General features: G+C 41.1%; 1 protein-coding gene across 1 annotated transcript; it reads left to right on the forward strand.

Annotated features, from left to right (window-relative positions):
• The first annotated feature begins 579 nt into the window (after positions 1-579).
• KLHL23 (kelch like family member 23) lies at positions 580-12,687 on the forward strand. Its single transcript, XM_048869866.2, has 4 exons — positions 580-971; positions 2,027-3,241; positions 5,552-5,704; positions 8,991-12,687. Exons 2-4 carry the CDS (start codon positions 2,029-2,031, stop codon positions 9,299-9,301), a joined length of 1,677 nt encoding a protein of 558 aa, XP_048725823.1. The 5' UTR covers positions 580-971; positions 2,027-2,028; the 3' UTR covers positions 9,302-12,687.
• The last annotated feature ends 3,072 nt before the right edge of the window (positions 12,688-15,759 follow it).

Raw genomic sequence — 15,759 nt, forward strand, 5'->3', positions numbered from 1 at the left:
ATGTTTTTCTCCAGCCTTTCCAGTTTCAAGGGAGCCTTGGCTCCCTGGTTTTGATGGACAGCATTCATTTTAAATCCAGAGTTACTTATGCGCCAACCATAATTGGGATTACTAGTGCTGCTAATTATTTACAGGAGGAAAAAAGAATCAACATGATGAGAACAGTAGACAGCTCTAGTTGTGACACGTCTACATGACAGTTAGACATAATGAGAAGAGTCATTTACACCTACAGAAAGGGAACTCCACAGCTACTTCGGTGTCCGGCATGGATCATTTGCTGTGTTCCTCATGCGGAGTCTGTCCCACATGGGCAGTGGGAGGTTGAGCGGCACGATGTGGGGAGCTCCCCGCATGCCCAGGCCAAGCCCTGAGCGTGCCTTCTACACGTGAGGACAGGATCGCACCGGAGCAGGTTGCAGTTCACCTGGAGCAATTAACCTTGCTGCCTCTTTAGCCTTCGCTGTTTGCGGGGTTCGGCTGAGCAGCATCTGGGCGGGTTGCAGAAGAGGCTGATTTGGGCCCTGGCAGGTGCTGGGGGGATGCTCGCGGCGTGGGCCACTGTGGCGGACTGTGAAAGCCACGTCCTAGGGTAGCTTCCCTGCGCCTGGTTGCGTGTCACTGAGCTGCTGGGCTGGGAAAGCTGCAGCGGCCCCGGGCCCTGCCCCGGCAGGAGCCCTACCCCACAGTCCGCCCCCCTCCGCGCCAGGCGGAGCCGCAGCTGTTGGAGCGGGGCGCTGGTGTCTCGCGGGGGCGCGGTGACCTTGAGGAGGGGGCGCTGCCGGGCTGGAAGCGGCGGCAGGGCGGCGGGAGAGGAGACCGCTGAGACACCCCGACACGGGCCGGGAGCTGCCCCTCAGCTCGTCAGTCGCCTCCCGCGGCAGCCTCTCTCACGAATAAGGTCAAGGGGCCGCTGCCCGCCGCCTGAGCCCGGCCCCAGCCCAGCCGCGGCGGCCGCCTCCGGCAGAGCAGTAAGTGGCTCGCGGCGGTCTGGGCCCGCGCGCGGGGCGGGCAGCGCGGCTGGGGCGCGCGAGCCGTTACCCCGCCGGCGCTGCGAGCTGACGGCGCCGCCCTCTGCCGGCAGGTTCCCGTTCCGCAGCCGCCCGGCCCCCCGCGTGGGGTTTGAGGGCGGCGCGTGGCTGCTGGGGGGCTTTGCTGGGCGCCTCCCCGCTGCCGCAGGGCCGATGGGCCGGGCAGGGCGCTGGCCCAGGGTCCTCGCGGGAGTCCCCTGCGTTCTCAGGCTGGCCGGGCGCGGCTGATCCAGGGTGCGCCGCAGCAGCGCAGGCTTCCCCGCCGGGCTCCTCCAAGCCGGAGCCGGACGAGCCCGGCTGTCGTGTCGGGGCTTCAGGCTGAGCCCGTGGCGTGAGGCTGCCTGCAACGGGAGCCCCTTTGCGCTAGCGGGCTGAGCCATAAGGGGCTGGCACCCAGTGCTGCAGGGCTCCGCGTCCCCGTTGAGTTCCCCGCGCGCCCAGCGGCCGCGCCACTCCACCCGAGTGCGATACTGTCCATTGCCGCTTCCCCCGTCATTTTAGTATTGAAATAGGCAGCAGCTCTCCTACAAACGGATTGCGCTGGAGTTGGACATTGGGTCTCTACGCAGCTTGGACTCCACATGGAGTTAGATGTAAAATGTTAAGACATGTGGGTTCCAGTTAGCTCTTCACGTGCCATATTTGCGTGGTGAGAGATCTGTTTTTCTGTGCGCATTCTGGCTGTACGACGTCAAATAATTTGAATAGTACAATACAGCAAAGTCTGTCACAGACCCGTTATTAGAAGGGGGAAAGGAGACGCATCCATATGCATCGAGTTTACTGTCCCCCTGGATGTGGTTGAATATGTATAAAGCCATGAATAAAACCTTATTTGAAAATGCGTGTGATTTTGCTTCGTGACTGGGAAATATTTTGCCTTTTGGACTGCAGCATTGATACAATGTACACGGACAATTAAGACATTCAGCGCTGACTACCCAAAGCAATTTGCATAATTGAAAACTACCCCCTTTTGTTTGACTTTATTCCAGAGATGGCTCTGAGCGGAGAAGAGGACTATACCTATATTTACAACGATCTTTCTCACCCTGTGGATTTCCTGCAGGCTTTCAGAACATTTTACCGGGACGGCTTATTTATTGATATTACTCTTCAGTGTGCTTCTGGTGTGATCTTCCTTTGCCACAAAGCTGTTTTAGCTGCTTGTAGCAATTATTTTAGGGCAATGTTCACAGCTGACATGAAAGAAAAATCTAAAAATCAGATCAAACTTCCTGGGATCAGCCACGCTATACTGGAGGCTCTTGTGAATTATGCATACACATCACAAATCCAGATAACAGAGAGAAATGTTCAAAGTCTCCTCCAAGCTGCGGATCTCCTCCAGTTTGTGTCAGTAAAGAAAGCCTGTGAGCAGTTTCTGGTAAGGCATGTAGATACTGTCAACTGCATAGGGATGCACTCCTTCGCAGAGTATCACCTTTGTTCAGAGCTAGAGAAAGAATCTAGGAGGATACTGTTATCAAGATTTGAAGAAGTGTGGAGGCAGGAAGAATTTCTGGAAATCAGCTATGAGAAACTCCTATTTATTCTCTCCAGAGAGAATCTCAATGTTTGGAAAGAAGAGGCAGCCATAGAACCTGTGGTTAAATGGATAGCATATGACGTGAAGAAAAGAATTGAATGCATTTTTGATCTGCTGAACTGCCTCAAAATAGATTTAAATGAAATATATTTAAGATCAGCCTTAAGCTTGCGAAAGAAATGCCAGCTTAATGAAAACAAGATAAGGTCTCTGATATACAGTGCATTAAACACAAACCCAAAAGACATTTCCAAAAGGCCCACAGCAGCTATGTATGTGATTGGAGGATATTACTGGCATCCTTTATCAGAAGTCCATGTGTGGGATCCTTTAACTAATGCTTGGATCCAGGGAACGGAAATGCCTGATCACGCAAGGGAGAGCTATGGGGTCACTAGTTTGGGACCCAACATTTATGTAATGGGGGGCTATAGAACTGACAACATAGAAGCCCTTGATACTGTGTGGATTTATAACAGTGAAACTGATGAATGGACAGAAGGCTGCCCCATGCTTAATACAAGGTACTATCACTGTGCAGTTACCTTGGGTGGCTGTGTCTATGCTTTGGGGGGCTACAGAAAAGGGGCTCCAGCACAAGAAGCAGAATTCTATGATCCTTTACAAAAGAAATGGGTTCCCATTGCAAACATGATCAAAGGTATGTAACTTTTCCTATGGTTATTGCCTCAATGTCTGTCCTTTTTCACTTGCCACCTGTAAACTTTACAGCCATATTTAGGGCCTGATCCAAGCCCATAGAAGTAAATGGGAGTATTTCTATTAACTTTAATGGGTTTAATGGGTTCAGGTCTTTATTAGTCAAACCACTTGAAACATCTGAACTCTGTACAGGACTGTATCCAACAACACTAATGTGAATTTAAAGGTAGTATGTTCAGTTTAATGTTACCTTCTCTTGCGCAAAATTTCTGTATAAGGTATAGAAAAGTCACTGTACAATTTCAGCCCTTCTGGTGCTGAATGGACCTTCAGAAAGTAATCTGTGAAACCTGAAGTTGAGTTTCAATAAAATGATCATAATATTTTTATTCAGATTGTACTCTAATGAAAATGTCATTTAACTTTAGCTCCAATGGATGGTAATTACTTTGTATCCAAACAGCAGTTAAGTTCTATCTGATAAAAACTTCTGATCAGAATAACAAATTCCAGGTATCACAATGTTTACAGTTGTGATCCATTTCTTTATAGCCACATTTCCGTCATTCATAACTTCTGTTCATGTAATTTGTCACATCTCTGTGTATTATCAGTCCAGGACTTTTAAAGTCCTTGGTGGGAAGATGAAAAGTGGCAGCAATTTATTCTACAGATTGAAAAACATTTGATTTGCTTAGTTATTTTTAATATTAGAATTTGAACTATTGCAAAGAATAAACTGTATTATCTTGTTATCAAAGATAATGCAAGTAAAAAAATATGAATTAAGTCACTGCATGTTTTTTTTAAATTACATATTCTCTCTTTTATAAGAGGTCTGTAAAATACAAAACACCTAGAAAGTGGATAGTGACTTAATGTTAAAAATCAGTAGAATTCATACTGCTCATGCAGCCATTACTTAGATGTCCATATTGTTTACTATAAACCATTATTCTTATTGATCTAATTTATTGCTAATTTATAAAGAGTAGAATATTAGAATTATACTATAAACTATTTTGTCTCTTTTGTATAGATGTTTTCTCTCTATAATTTCCTTCTGATTTTTTTCCATATTAATTTGGCAAGCATTCATTTTTGTTACTTTTTTTAAATGGAGATAAACATATTGAATCTATTTCCCTAAGTTAAGTATCCTCACACCTTGTCAACTGTCTAAATGCCATCTTGACTATCACTACAAAAGTTTTTTTCTCCTGCTGATAATAGCTCATCTTAACGAATTAGCCTCTCATAGTTTGTATGGCAACTTCCAACTTATCTATCTATCTATCTATCTATCTATCTATCTATCTATCTATCTATCTATCTATCTATCTATCTATCTTCTTAATATATGTTCCAATCTATGCATCCGATGAAGTGGGCTGTAGCCCATGAAAGCTTATACTCTAATAAATTTGTTAGTCTCTAAGGTGCCACAATTACTCCTGTTCTTTTTGCAGATACAGACTAACATGGCTACTACTCTGAAACCTATCATAGCTCCAATTTGTTTACTTCCTTGTTTGTACAACAGCATAATTAATTATGTAATTCAGAGGATTAAAATAGTATAAATGATTCTGTGAGGTGCTGAGTAACCTCAATTGCCATTTAAATTTTTCTTGGTAAAGAAATGATTATTTTAAAATGGTATTTAAAATTCTCTATGAAATTAAAATAATTTTAAAATAAGTCAAATTTCCATCCTAACATTGACAGTGCTTCTTTAATGTATGCCATGTTGTTGTAGCCATGTGGGTCCCAAGATATTAGAGAGAAGGTGGGTGAGGTAATATCTTTTATTGGACCAACTTCTGTTGGTGAGAGAGACAAGCTGTGACACTCTTAGTATCTTTACCAGGCCTGAAGAAGAGCTCTGTGTAGCTTGAAATCTTGTCTCACTAACCAACAGAAGTTGGTCCAATAAAAGATATTACCTCATCCACCTTGTCAGTGTTTCTTTAAGTACTGCAAAACTAGGTACAGTACCTAACATATAAATATTACACATAGCTTTTGTGTGGTCTGAAAGGATGGATTGATATTGATTAATATGCAATAAAATATGTAAGAAGCTTTATTGATTTCACTGACTTTGCCTTATATTGACAAGGTAAGGTGTCATAAGAGTTCTCTCTGGTGCTTTTATTACACATTCATTTAAATACCTGAAAGAATAATTTTATACTAAAATATTAATTAACAAGTAACTTCAGCTTATTGATGTGTTATTGATTGAAGTGGCAGTAAGTATTCTGTAGAATCTGAAGTTGTGCTGTGAATTTAATACTATAAATAGGTGTTGGAAATGCCACAGCCTGTGTCCTGTGTGAAGTCATCTATGTAATTGGAGGCCACTATGGTTACAGGGGAAGCTGCACCTATGACAAAATTCAGAGCTATCATTCAGGTAGCAATGAATGGAGCATAGTCACTACAAGTCCACATCCAGGTAAACAGAAACATATAGAATTTGACTTTGGTTACTTCTAGTTGAAAGTTTTAATGATCTTTGTCATTGCTTTAGATAATGTTCTTTTGTAAAGAGAATAAGCTTCAAGTGCATTCTAAATGCATTCTAAATTGCTGTAAGGTTAATAGCTAGCAAAGTATTTGATCAGCAAGCCAACAAATAAATGTTTAATATTAATGTAGTATGAAAAGTGTTAAAATATTATAAAGTTGTTTGCTGTGTTGTTGTAGCTGTGCTGGTCTCAGGAAATGAGTGAGACAAGATAGGTGAAGTAGTATCTTTGATTCCTTCCCCAGTTCTGAAAAAGAGCTCTGTGTAGCTCGAAAGCTTGTACCTTCCACCAACAGAAGCCAGTCCAATAATAAAGTATTACCTCACCTAGCTTCTCTCTCTCTAAAAATATTATAGAAAGGGAAAATAAGAGTTATATTCAGAGAAAACATTCTAAATGTATGACCAAAATCACTTTTTAATGCACATTTTGAATGGTTTTCTATGTACAGTTTGGGAGGGGAACATATGAGTTTTATGTTTTAAAGATTTGCTTTACAGAACTTTTAACAATATTTTAAAATTGTTGTACTGAGTGTATTGAAATGTAGGTGAAGTGTTATTTCATTGTTCTTATTTTTATTTTTGTTTTCTTATTTGTGTGCACCTGCTTTTTTATGACTGTGAAGTGTAATAGGGCGTTAGCATTAAAGACAACATAGAAGATAAATGATTGTTTCAGCAATCCCTAATGGATACATTCAGTAGCAGTACAGCTTGGTTGTTAATTACTCTAAAATCCCTTTGTTGGAGACTGTGCTCCTGCTCAGGTTTCATTTTCAACCTTTCGAGCATGTACTTCATGGTGACAGCTGTGTACTCACGTTATACACATCTTTACTGGAGTGGGGTTTTCTGGGAGTGCTCTAGCAGGAGAGCTCTCCTGCAGAGAAAGCACTGTTCACACGGGTGCTTTTTGTCGGCAAAACTTTTGTCATTTGGGGGTGTGTTTTTCTCCCATGATTGAACGACAAAAGTTCTGTCATTCAGGTTCCAGTGTAGACAAAGCCTTAGGACTTGTTAACACTTAAAATGTTACAACTGTGCAGCTGCATCGCTGTCCCACTTCATTGTAGACACTGTCTACACTGACGGGAGGGGCTCTCTCGTCAGCATAGATAATCCCCCTCTGTAAGAGGCAGTAGCAAGGTTGATGGAAGAATTCTTCCATTGACATAGCACTGTCTACACAGGGATTTAGGTTGGCTTAACTCTGCTCCTCAGGGGTGTGGATTTTTCATACCTCTGAGCTAAGTAGTTATGCTGACTTAATTTTCTAGTGTAGACCAGGCCTTAGTTTGCTTCAGAACTGTATTAAGCATATAATTAATATATTGCTATTTTCTATATTACTAAGTATGGACTATATTATCAATACAGTACACTATTTTCCTAGAAACTCCATACCCTTTTGGGCATTTGGCAAAGGTGGTTTACATGGATTGCTGGCTGGCAGAATAGAAAGTCTCAAGCCGATTTTGCTCCAGAATCTACATATTAATTTTAAAAAATAAAGTTTAATTCTAGCTCTGTTGGTTGCAGAGATCATGCACAGTGCAACCAACTATTGTCTTGAGTCTGCATAAAGACAGGCTGCAACACTAGGGAAATGGAGATTGACAAAAAAGGTCAGAAGATTTTGGCTCAGGAACAGGACAGTGATGATAAACCACTAATATATGGAAGGTGTGAACCCTAATAAGGAAGAGGATGACGTGTTCGAATGGAAAGAGAAGTAATAACACCTAACTCTTATGTAGCACCTTTCAGCACCTTTTTTAGCACCTCATTTGTGAAATGCTTTGATCTACTTTCATCAGTAGATCTCAAAGCATTTCACAAAGGAGGTCAGTATGATTATCCCCATTTTACAGAGGGAGGAACTGAACCACAGAGAGGTGAAGTGAGTTGTCCAAGATCACCCAGTAGGTCAATAGCTGAGCTGGGAATAGAATCTAGGTCTCCTGAGTCCCAGCCTTGTCTTGTGCTCTATTCACTAGGACATACTGCCTCCCTGTAATGTAATGGGATGAAATTAATAAAGAGAAATTATTGACAGTTACATTGATTTGACTGTGGAATAGTCTGCTACAGAAGTGGTGGAAGCCTCAGCATATAGGGTAATATAATCTAGATTGGATAAAGGACAAGAAAATTAACTCAAGGGAACAATCCTGAATGGACAGGGTTAGAATAAATTTCCCCCTCTACTTCCTATGTTCATCTGCATAAATTTTTAAACAAGACTCTCTTTAACCACTGGTTAAAATGTATGTAGCTTCTACGATGCCCTTAGTCTTCCTGAGATCAGATACAGCAGAAGTTGTTGAGGTTTTTCAAAATCTGATCTGGTCCAAAACCAATTTAAGTCAATGGAGAATTTCTTTTGAAAAAAGACCCCACTGTGGCCGATATTGCAACCAGATGCTGTATTTTTTGGGACGATAGTGCATGAAGTTAATGAATGTTTTATGTTTCATTGTGGGCCAGAGATTGTATGGAACTCCATTGGGGGCGGGTTAGTACAGCTCCTGCAGGAACTGAAAACAGCGGGGGATGATTACTAACAGTCCCTGTTTGGAAACAGCTCCATAGAAGTACCAGTCCCTAGACATATACTGCTTCAGGCTGGGTTTTCCAGACACTACAAAACAAAGAAAGAGCTTTTTGGTAGAGCTTGAACTGAGTTGGGGGGCTTCCTTTTGATTTAGCAAATGGACAGGACCTTCTGTCCAAAGAAAGACGCAACCCTTGTTGAAAGGGATGTTGGCCTACCAGACTCCCAGTGTGGAGGATGGGTGATTTCTGAAGTGTGTAGGAGCTTTTATTATTTTATGCTTTCTCTGTAATGCTTTTTTATCCTATGAATAAATGTATTTTTCTGAGAAAGTTGTGTGGTAACTTGTAACGGCTGACAATGCATTGTTCACAGCCTTTGGAGAAGAGGCAATATACAGGGGCTGGCGCATGGGCAGACAGGATTGTAGGGCTTCTCATAGTGTATGGCAGGATGATCTCTATCCAAGAGAGATGATGTCTGGGAGCCTGAAACCTTAAGTGGTGCCCTTGATGGATCTGAGAGGGAATACAGATTCAGTTACTCTGAAATTGTGACACAGAGTCTATCATATGTATCTGCAGTTTCACTAACTAGGTAGTACTGCTTGTTTGTTTTATTATTCTAAATTAAATTATTTTCCCTTTCTTTCTGAAGAATATGGACTGTGTTCCATTGCCTTACAAAACAAGCTCTATCTTGTGGGTGGACAAACCGCAAACACTGACTGCTATGATCCAGAACAAAATGAATGGAGGCAGATGGCGCATACGATGGAAAGAAGGATGGAATGTGGTGCAGTTGTCATGAATGGATGCATCTATGTAACAGGAGGATATTCCTATTCAAAAGGAACATATCTGCAGAGTATTGAGAAATATGATCCTGAGCATAATAAATGGGAAGTAGTCGGCAATCTTCCCAGTGCTATGCGTTCACATGGTTGTGTCTGTGTGTACAATGTCTAATACAATTTGAATATCATATGTCTGTTGCAAGAGACAAGCAAGTACAGTATCTGTACCAGTACAGATTACCTCTTCAGCAATGTATTTAATACAACCCATCACTCACATTTAATATAAATCTGTATACAAACCTGTATTTATTAAAATTCACTTCATATAATATAAATGCTGTGACAATATTTTTACATAATTTCATTTTCAAAATAAATTCACCAGTTATTGTTTTTCATAAAGGTTTACAAAGCATCTTTACAAAATATACTTCCAGTGGACATACACGGAGTAATGTAAAAAACTAATTTGTATTAATTAACCACTGGAGGGAACCATGCTCAAGGTTTTGTCGCATTGCTAGGAGGACTGAAAAACAAAAGACTTTACACTTATATGGACTACTTGGGTTTCAAGTGAAACCTTTAATAATTTGAATGTGGCTATTACCACTTATTGTTCAGTGACTGTCACAAGCTGATTGACTTGTTAGGATATTTTGCTAGTCCGCTTTCAAATCCCCTTACAAAACATAGATCGAAGGCATTTGCCCTAGTGCTCTAAAGGTAAAATAATGCCCTATGATACTAAAGATTCAAGTTTAAGACATGTGGTCATTCCTTTATTCCGGTACTGAAAAGGAATTTAGGGAGCAACGGAAGAGGGCCTCACATTGCTCCACGATGGCCTCCTCTCAAGCTGATTCAGGAATATTGTTGATTGATTCCAGATAATGCTATATTCTTGATTGCAGAATTGGTTAAGATACATGTGTTTTAGAGTGGAAAAGACTGGCAGGGAATCTAATGGACTCTTTGAGATACAAACACCTCTGGTACAGACTAGAAAAAGAGAATTATATTTTATATAATTGTTTTCACACCAGGATCTCCAAAAGCACTAAACCATGATTTAGATACTGGTAGTGCAGTGAGTGAGGCTCAGCAGCCACAGGAACTCAGCAAAAAGTTTAGAGATAGAATACTGACCAGGACACTAGATTTATCCATTACTCCTTTTAGAAGTGTGATCTGGGATCTTTAACTTCTGTCTGGAGAGCTGTCTGAGATGAGCAGAAAAAAAGATCAGTTTAGCTATCTGATATTGCATTGTGATCCCTACAATGCAGCAAGGTAGTTTCAACACAGCATAAGGTACTGGTACAGTCCACCTGAAAGATTTAACCCATGACCTTCTGACTCAGACATCATCAGTCGTCTTACAAATGTTTTGATGTATAAAATGGGCCCTGTCACATCTCAGGGAGGATATACAAGATGTAACTTTTGTTAAATTGCATTTGATTGACTGTTGATCATTTCTTCAGAGGTTTTTATGGTGTGTTGTTTTTATGGTGTGCTGTTACTTTTACAATGGGGAGTTTAATTTTGCTTCTTTTCCATGTCACGCACCCCAATGTCATGATAATAATGTATACAATAATTTAAATAATATATACAATAATTTAAATAAATAAACACCTACCTCACAGGGTAATTATTATACCCTTTTTTGTTTTCTTTTTAAGTATTACCACTGTAGTATCTGGACACTTTACAAAAAAGTTAATATATCCTTTAGAAAAAATAAATCTTCTGCCCATTCCTTCAAAGCCACTGTCTTATAGTGAGAACTGTCAGGGATCTACCAGGGGTTGTTGGAGGAAACACCTGCCTAAACAGGCATTGATGATATGAGGTAGATGGAGGGTAAAAGGAAGAAAAAATGTTCTCCTTATTTACAAAGAATTGTAAGTATATCCTAGGAGATTGCAGAGCATGTATGCCCCAAATTTATAATTATTTCCCCTCTAATCTATAAAAATTTTGAATTATTATTTTTTTGCTACCCTTTTTGTATCATCCTACTCTGTTTATTGCATTAAGCACTTGTAAGCATGTTGCACTAAACTCTGAGTTTTAATTTAAAACAGTAGATTTATTTACTTTCGTCTTGGTGTTTGCAAACTTCCCATTCTGAGGCTCATGTGCATGTAGGGAATTGTGAGCTGTGCTTATTTAAAGCCTAGTGGAAAGCTATTGAATGATCTTAATATAGTTTGCTTAAAGAACATAAAATATAAAGAGGCCTTGATAACTAAACTTCCTACTGCTTTTGAATGGGGTGGCCAGACAGGTTAGTACAAAGTGGAGTGAAAGGCAAAGACACTAGAAAAAGGAGATGAGGAGACATAAATCTGCTGTGAGTTTGTTTCTGCCCCCTATTTTCTTCTCTCCTTCTATTTGGAATTATTCTCTATGGTAGAGTATTTTTTAAAAAGTTAAACGAAAAATTAAAGAGCAATATTACTACAGTAGAAAGCAGTATCACAGGATGGCTGGCTGCAGTAAATGAAGCAGGACAGCCCCCTGTGCCAGATCAAGTGCTCCCAATTTGGACCATTAAGAGGGTGGCCTGGCATAGCACCTGAAGGTTATAAAAGATCAGGGTGGCTCAGCAGCAGAATGAGACCCAAGGAGGGAAATAGAGCTCAGGGAGTTAGAAAGGAGTGGGTCACTTAAGGGCAGGTGAGAGCAGGGGAACTGTAAGTCATCAGTGTCTTTGCAGAAGGTGGTAAAATGTGCTTCTTGGAGGAAGGCAGGAGAGCGGTAAGAGGATTTTGCTGGCTGGTATCCCTGAGTCAGAGGACTAGATGAGGGTTGAATGCCAGAAAGCAGCAGGGGGAGTTGCCTGCTGGCTCTATGCTGGAGACTGAAGGCAGTGAAGGAGTTCATCAGCTGACCTCTCCAGAGCTGGACCCAGAGGAACTGTGAGAAGGCCAGGGGGAGTAAGGGATATTCCTTTGGCAAAGATGCTCCCAGCAGAGAGGATGTGGGGGTTTCTGCTTGGATAAGTTGGGTGGTACTTCAGTTGGAAGGGCTGGGATAACTGTCCTTGTACAAGGATAGGAGAGGATTGTGCTGGGGTGTGGTGTGAGAGGCCAAGGCTGTATGTTTCATGTGCTGTTTAGACTATGGTGGGGGAGTTCCGGAGTATCAAAAGGCTGATTACAGCAGTTTTTTCAGTCATCCAATGCAACAGACTTAATATTAATAGATTAATGTGATGATTAAGTTATGAAGCAATTCTACTGTATTCATACCAAGGTAGGGGTTGACTATATAACTTCCTGGTTTTAACATCCATAAAATGGAAAGAAAGGGAATGGGAATGAAATACCTAAGTTGAATCACTTTTCAAGTTACTACTAGTATGTATAATATATTTTAATTATAGGCATACTCACTTTGATAAATGTGATACCCATGGATTTGGCAATATGGATATGTCAAACTGATTTTTTTCTACTAAATGTAAAACTTAGTGCAATGTTTTGTTTTCATGTTTAAATTTATTAACTAGTTAAACAAATTTTAAAAATGAAAACTGTTAGTATGGAGAATGTTTTAATTTGTCAACGATGTTTGAATTTTTGTTTGTTAAAAAAAAAAGGTACAAACAAACTTCTAAACTAATCTTGTAAATAATAGGTATATTTTACCACAGAAATTTCTTTTGATTGAATAGAATATCAGAAGAATAGTCTGAAGTCTTGTTTCTGTTTTAGTCGTGTATTGGCTCTCGGATTCCCGGACACACAGAATCATATTTTTAGTTATTATATGATGATGCATTTCCAACTCCTTTTATAGTAGGATATTTTTAAAACTTCTTAGGGCTTACAATAGGCTTCTAGCACTGACTGACTGTAGAGACTCTGTTTCCAAGAGTAGGGTAAGCTGCAGAAGTCTAAGGATGAGAGGTTTCTTTTCTCTCCCTCTCTGACCTAAGGAAAAAGCTTTTTAGGCAAAATGTGGAGTTACAATAAAATATTTCCATTGACTACCATTCTGGAGATGGAAAAATGCCCTGATTCTGCAAAGAGGTATGTACTTAATTTTACATACTTTAGTGATCCCATTAAAGTCAACGGGACTATTCATGTGCTAAAGTTAAATAGTGTGTGAAGATGTTAGCAGGTTGGAGCCTAAATGATTGAGCTGATTATCAGCTTAAAGGAATTTTGGAATTTTTTTCAATACCAGTGTGCTAGGTATTATGATCAAAGGCTTTCAGATGGCTTTGGACATACACCATTAATGAAGAAGGTAGGTGGTAAAACTCTTAACAGATCCTGCTAATGTTACTGGTAAACACCCTGGTACAGAGCTTGGAGAATAGGCAGATAAGTGTCTTGAAGAGAAGAGATGTGCATGATCGTGATATAAAGGGCCATCAACAATACAGTGAAGTTAATTTTACACAAAGGGTGGGATCCACAAAGGGACTGACAGTCATGGCACTAAAATGTTGCACTGCCTAGAAAATCATAGGAACACTACTGCATGCCACAAACCTTGAGTTAAGTGCTTAAACCTCTACAATAAATGGGGGGGAGAGAGGTGCCTTTTAGACTGTAAAGTGTGCAGCGTAGACATAGTGCATAAAATCAGGTAGGCGACAGGTGCCTAAAGTGAGGATGTAGTGTGCATGCCCTGAAGAAAAACTTACCTACTGAATGGGTTTAGACAGTAGCCGAGCGGTACCTAAAGGCAGAACTTGTGCACCTAGGCACTCTTGTAGATGGTACCCAAAGTGCCTAAAGTAACAAATTATATAGATTTTCTTAATCTTTCAATTATAGGTAGCCCCTAAAATAGCTAACACTAGCAAGTACATGGTCAGCTAAAGAGATGTGACTTTTTTTTTAACTTGAGAGTATCTATTAAAACTCATTAAATCATGTCTGTGTAAGCAGTGGGACCAGAAATCAACCATCTGTCTTTATTCTACTAGAATAGAGTCAACTGTGATTTGCTATAGAAGCCTAGAAATGTAAGGCTTGAAGGGACATTGAGAAGACCTCCAATCCATTCCCCTATGCTGCAACAGGACCAAATGAAACTAGACCATCCCTGACAGGCATTTGTTTAACCTGTTCTTAAAAACCTTGAATGATGGGGATTCCTTTGGAAGTCTATTCCAGAGAGAAAGTTTTTCCTAAATCTAATCTAAATTTCCCTTGCTGCTGATTAAGTCTATTATTACTTATCATACATTCAGCTGAGGTGCAGAACTGATTGCTGCCCTCTATAACAGCCCATAACCTATTTGAAGACTAGTCTTGAGACAAGATTGAAGTAGGACCTGATAAACATGCCATGTGTAGTTTTTTTGTTTAGCACCCCCCCTCTCCCAGGTCAGGTTTTCTTAAACCTTTTATCATGTTTGTTGCTCTCATCAGGAAAGATGAGGACAAATGGAAGACTCCAAATGCGTGGCCCCCAGAACTGGTCACAGTACTCCACCCAAGGCCTCACCACAACAAAGAATGGGCCAATTATCTCCCATGTTTTACATACTGGGCTTTTAACTGTGACCTCCGTGAGACCAGGACCTCATTAAGTGGCAGGATATGGCTGGGAGAGCTGTCAAACACCTTTTGTCACACCCAGTTCAGTTTGCTAGTACACTGCAATAAAAGACCCAGGCTTGCTCTATGCTAGCTACTTACATCAGTATATCTATGTTGCTCAGGGGTGTGGAAAATCCACACCTGAGTAAGTTATACTGACCTAACCCCCAGTGTAGGCCATGCTATGTTGATGGGAGAGCTTCTGCTGCTAACACAGGTACTCCACTTCCCAGAGAGGTGGTAGCTATGTCAGTGGGGAAAAACTTTCCTGTTAGTGTAGGTGGTGCCTTCAGTAAGTACTACAGCTCTGCCACTGCACTGCTGTGAGAGTAGACCAGCCTCTGGGCTGACAGCTGTCTCAGGCTCCCAGAACTTGGGCTGTAGAGGTATAAAGTTACAATGTAGATGTTCAAGCTTAGCTCTGAGAGTGTGTGATGGAGGAGCGTTTTGGAGCCTGGGATCCAGCTTGAGCCCAAATGTACACAAGTGGGGGTCTGCCAAAACAAATGAGAGCAGGGCTGCTGTTAGGCTCGCTGAACCCCAAAGCAGAATGCTGAAGCCTAAGCCCTGCTATGTGGGTCTGAAACCTGAGCAACTTTGCTTCATGGGGCCCCAGGCAATTGCCCTGCATGCTTACCAAATGCTGGCCCTGGCTTTTAATCTACTGGATATGCATAAAAACAGTTGTGGCATGGATGGTATGTGCCTTTTTTAATAGCATGTTGGAGGTGGCTGAGAGAGAGAGAGGCAGAGAACCTCTGGTCTACATCACAATTTTTAGACCCCCAAGCCCCAGGAGCCTGAGTCAGCTTACCTGGCCTCTGAGACCTGGTGCTATACGGTGGTGTGTGGTTTTTTTGTTTTTTGTTTTTTTTTAAATTGGACTAGATCTAACCCTACCCTAGGGTATGTCTACACTACGAAATCAGGTTGAATTTATAGAAGTCAGTTTTTTAGAAATCGGTTTTATATATTTGAGTGTATGTGTCCCCACAGAAAATGCTCTAAGTGCATTAAGTGCATTAACTCGGCGGAGTGCTTCCACAGTACC

This window comes from Caretta caretta, chromosome 11 (assembly GCF_965140235.1).
Source record: "Caretta caretta isolate rCarCar2 chromosome 11, rCarCar1.hap1, whole genome shotgun sequence".
NCBI classification, from domain to species: domain Eukaryota; kingdom Metazoa; phylum Chordata; order Testudines; family Cheloniidae; genus Caretta; species Caretta caretta.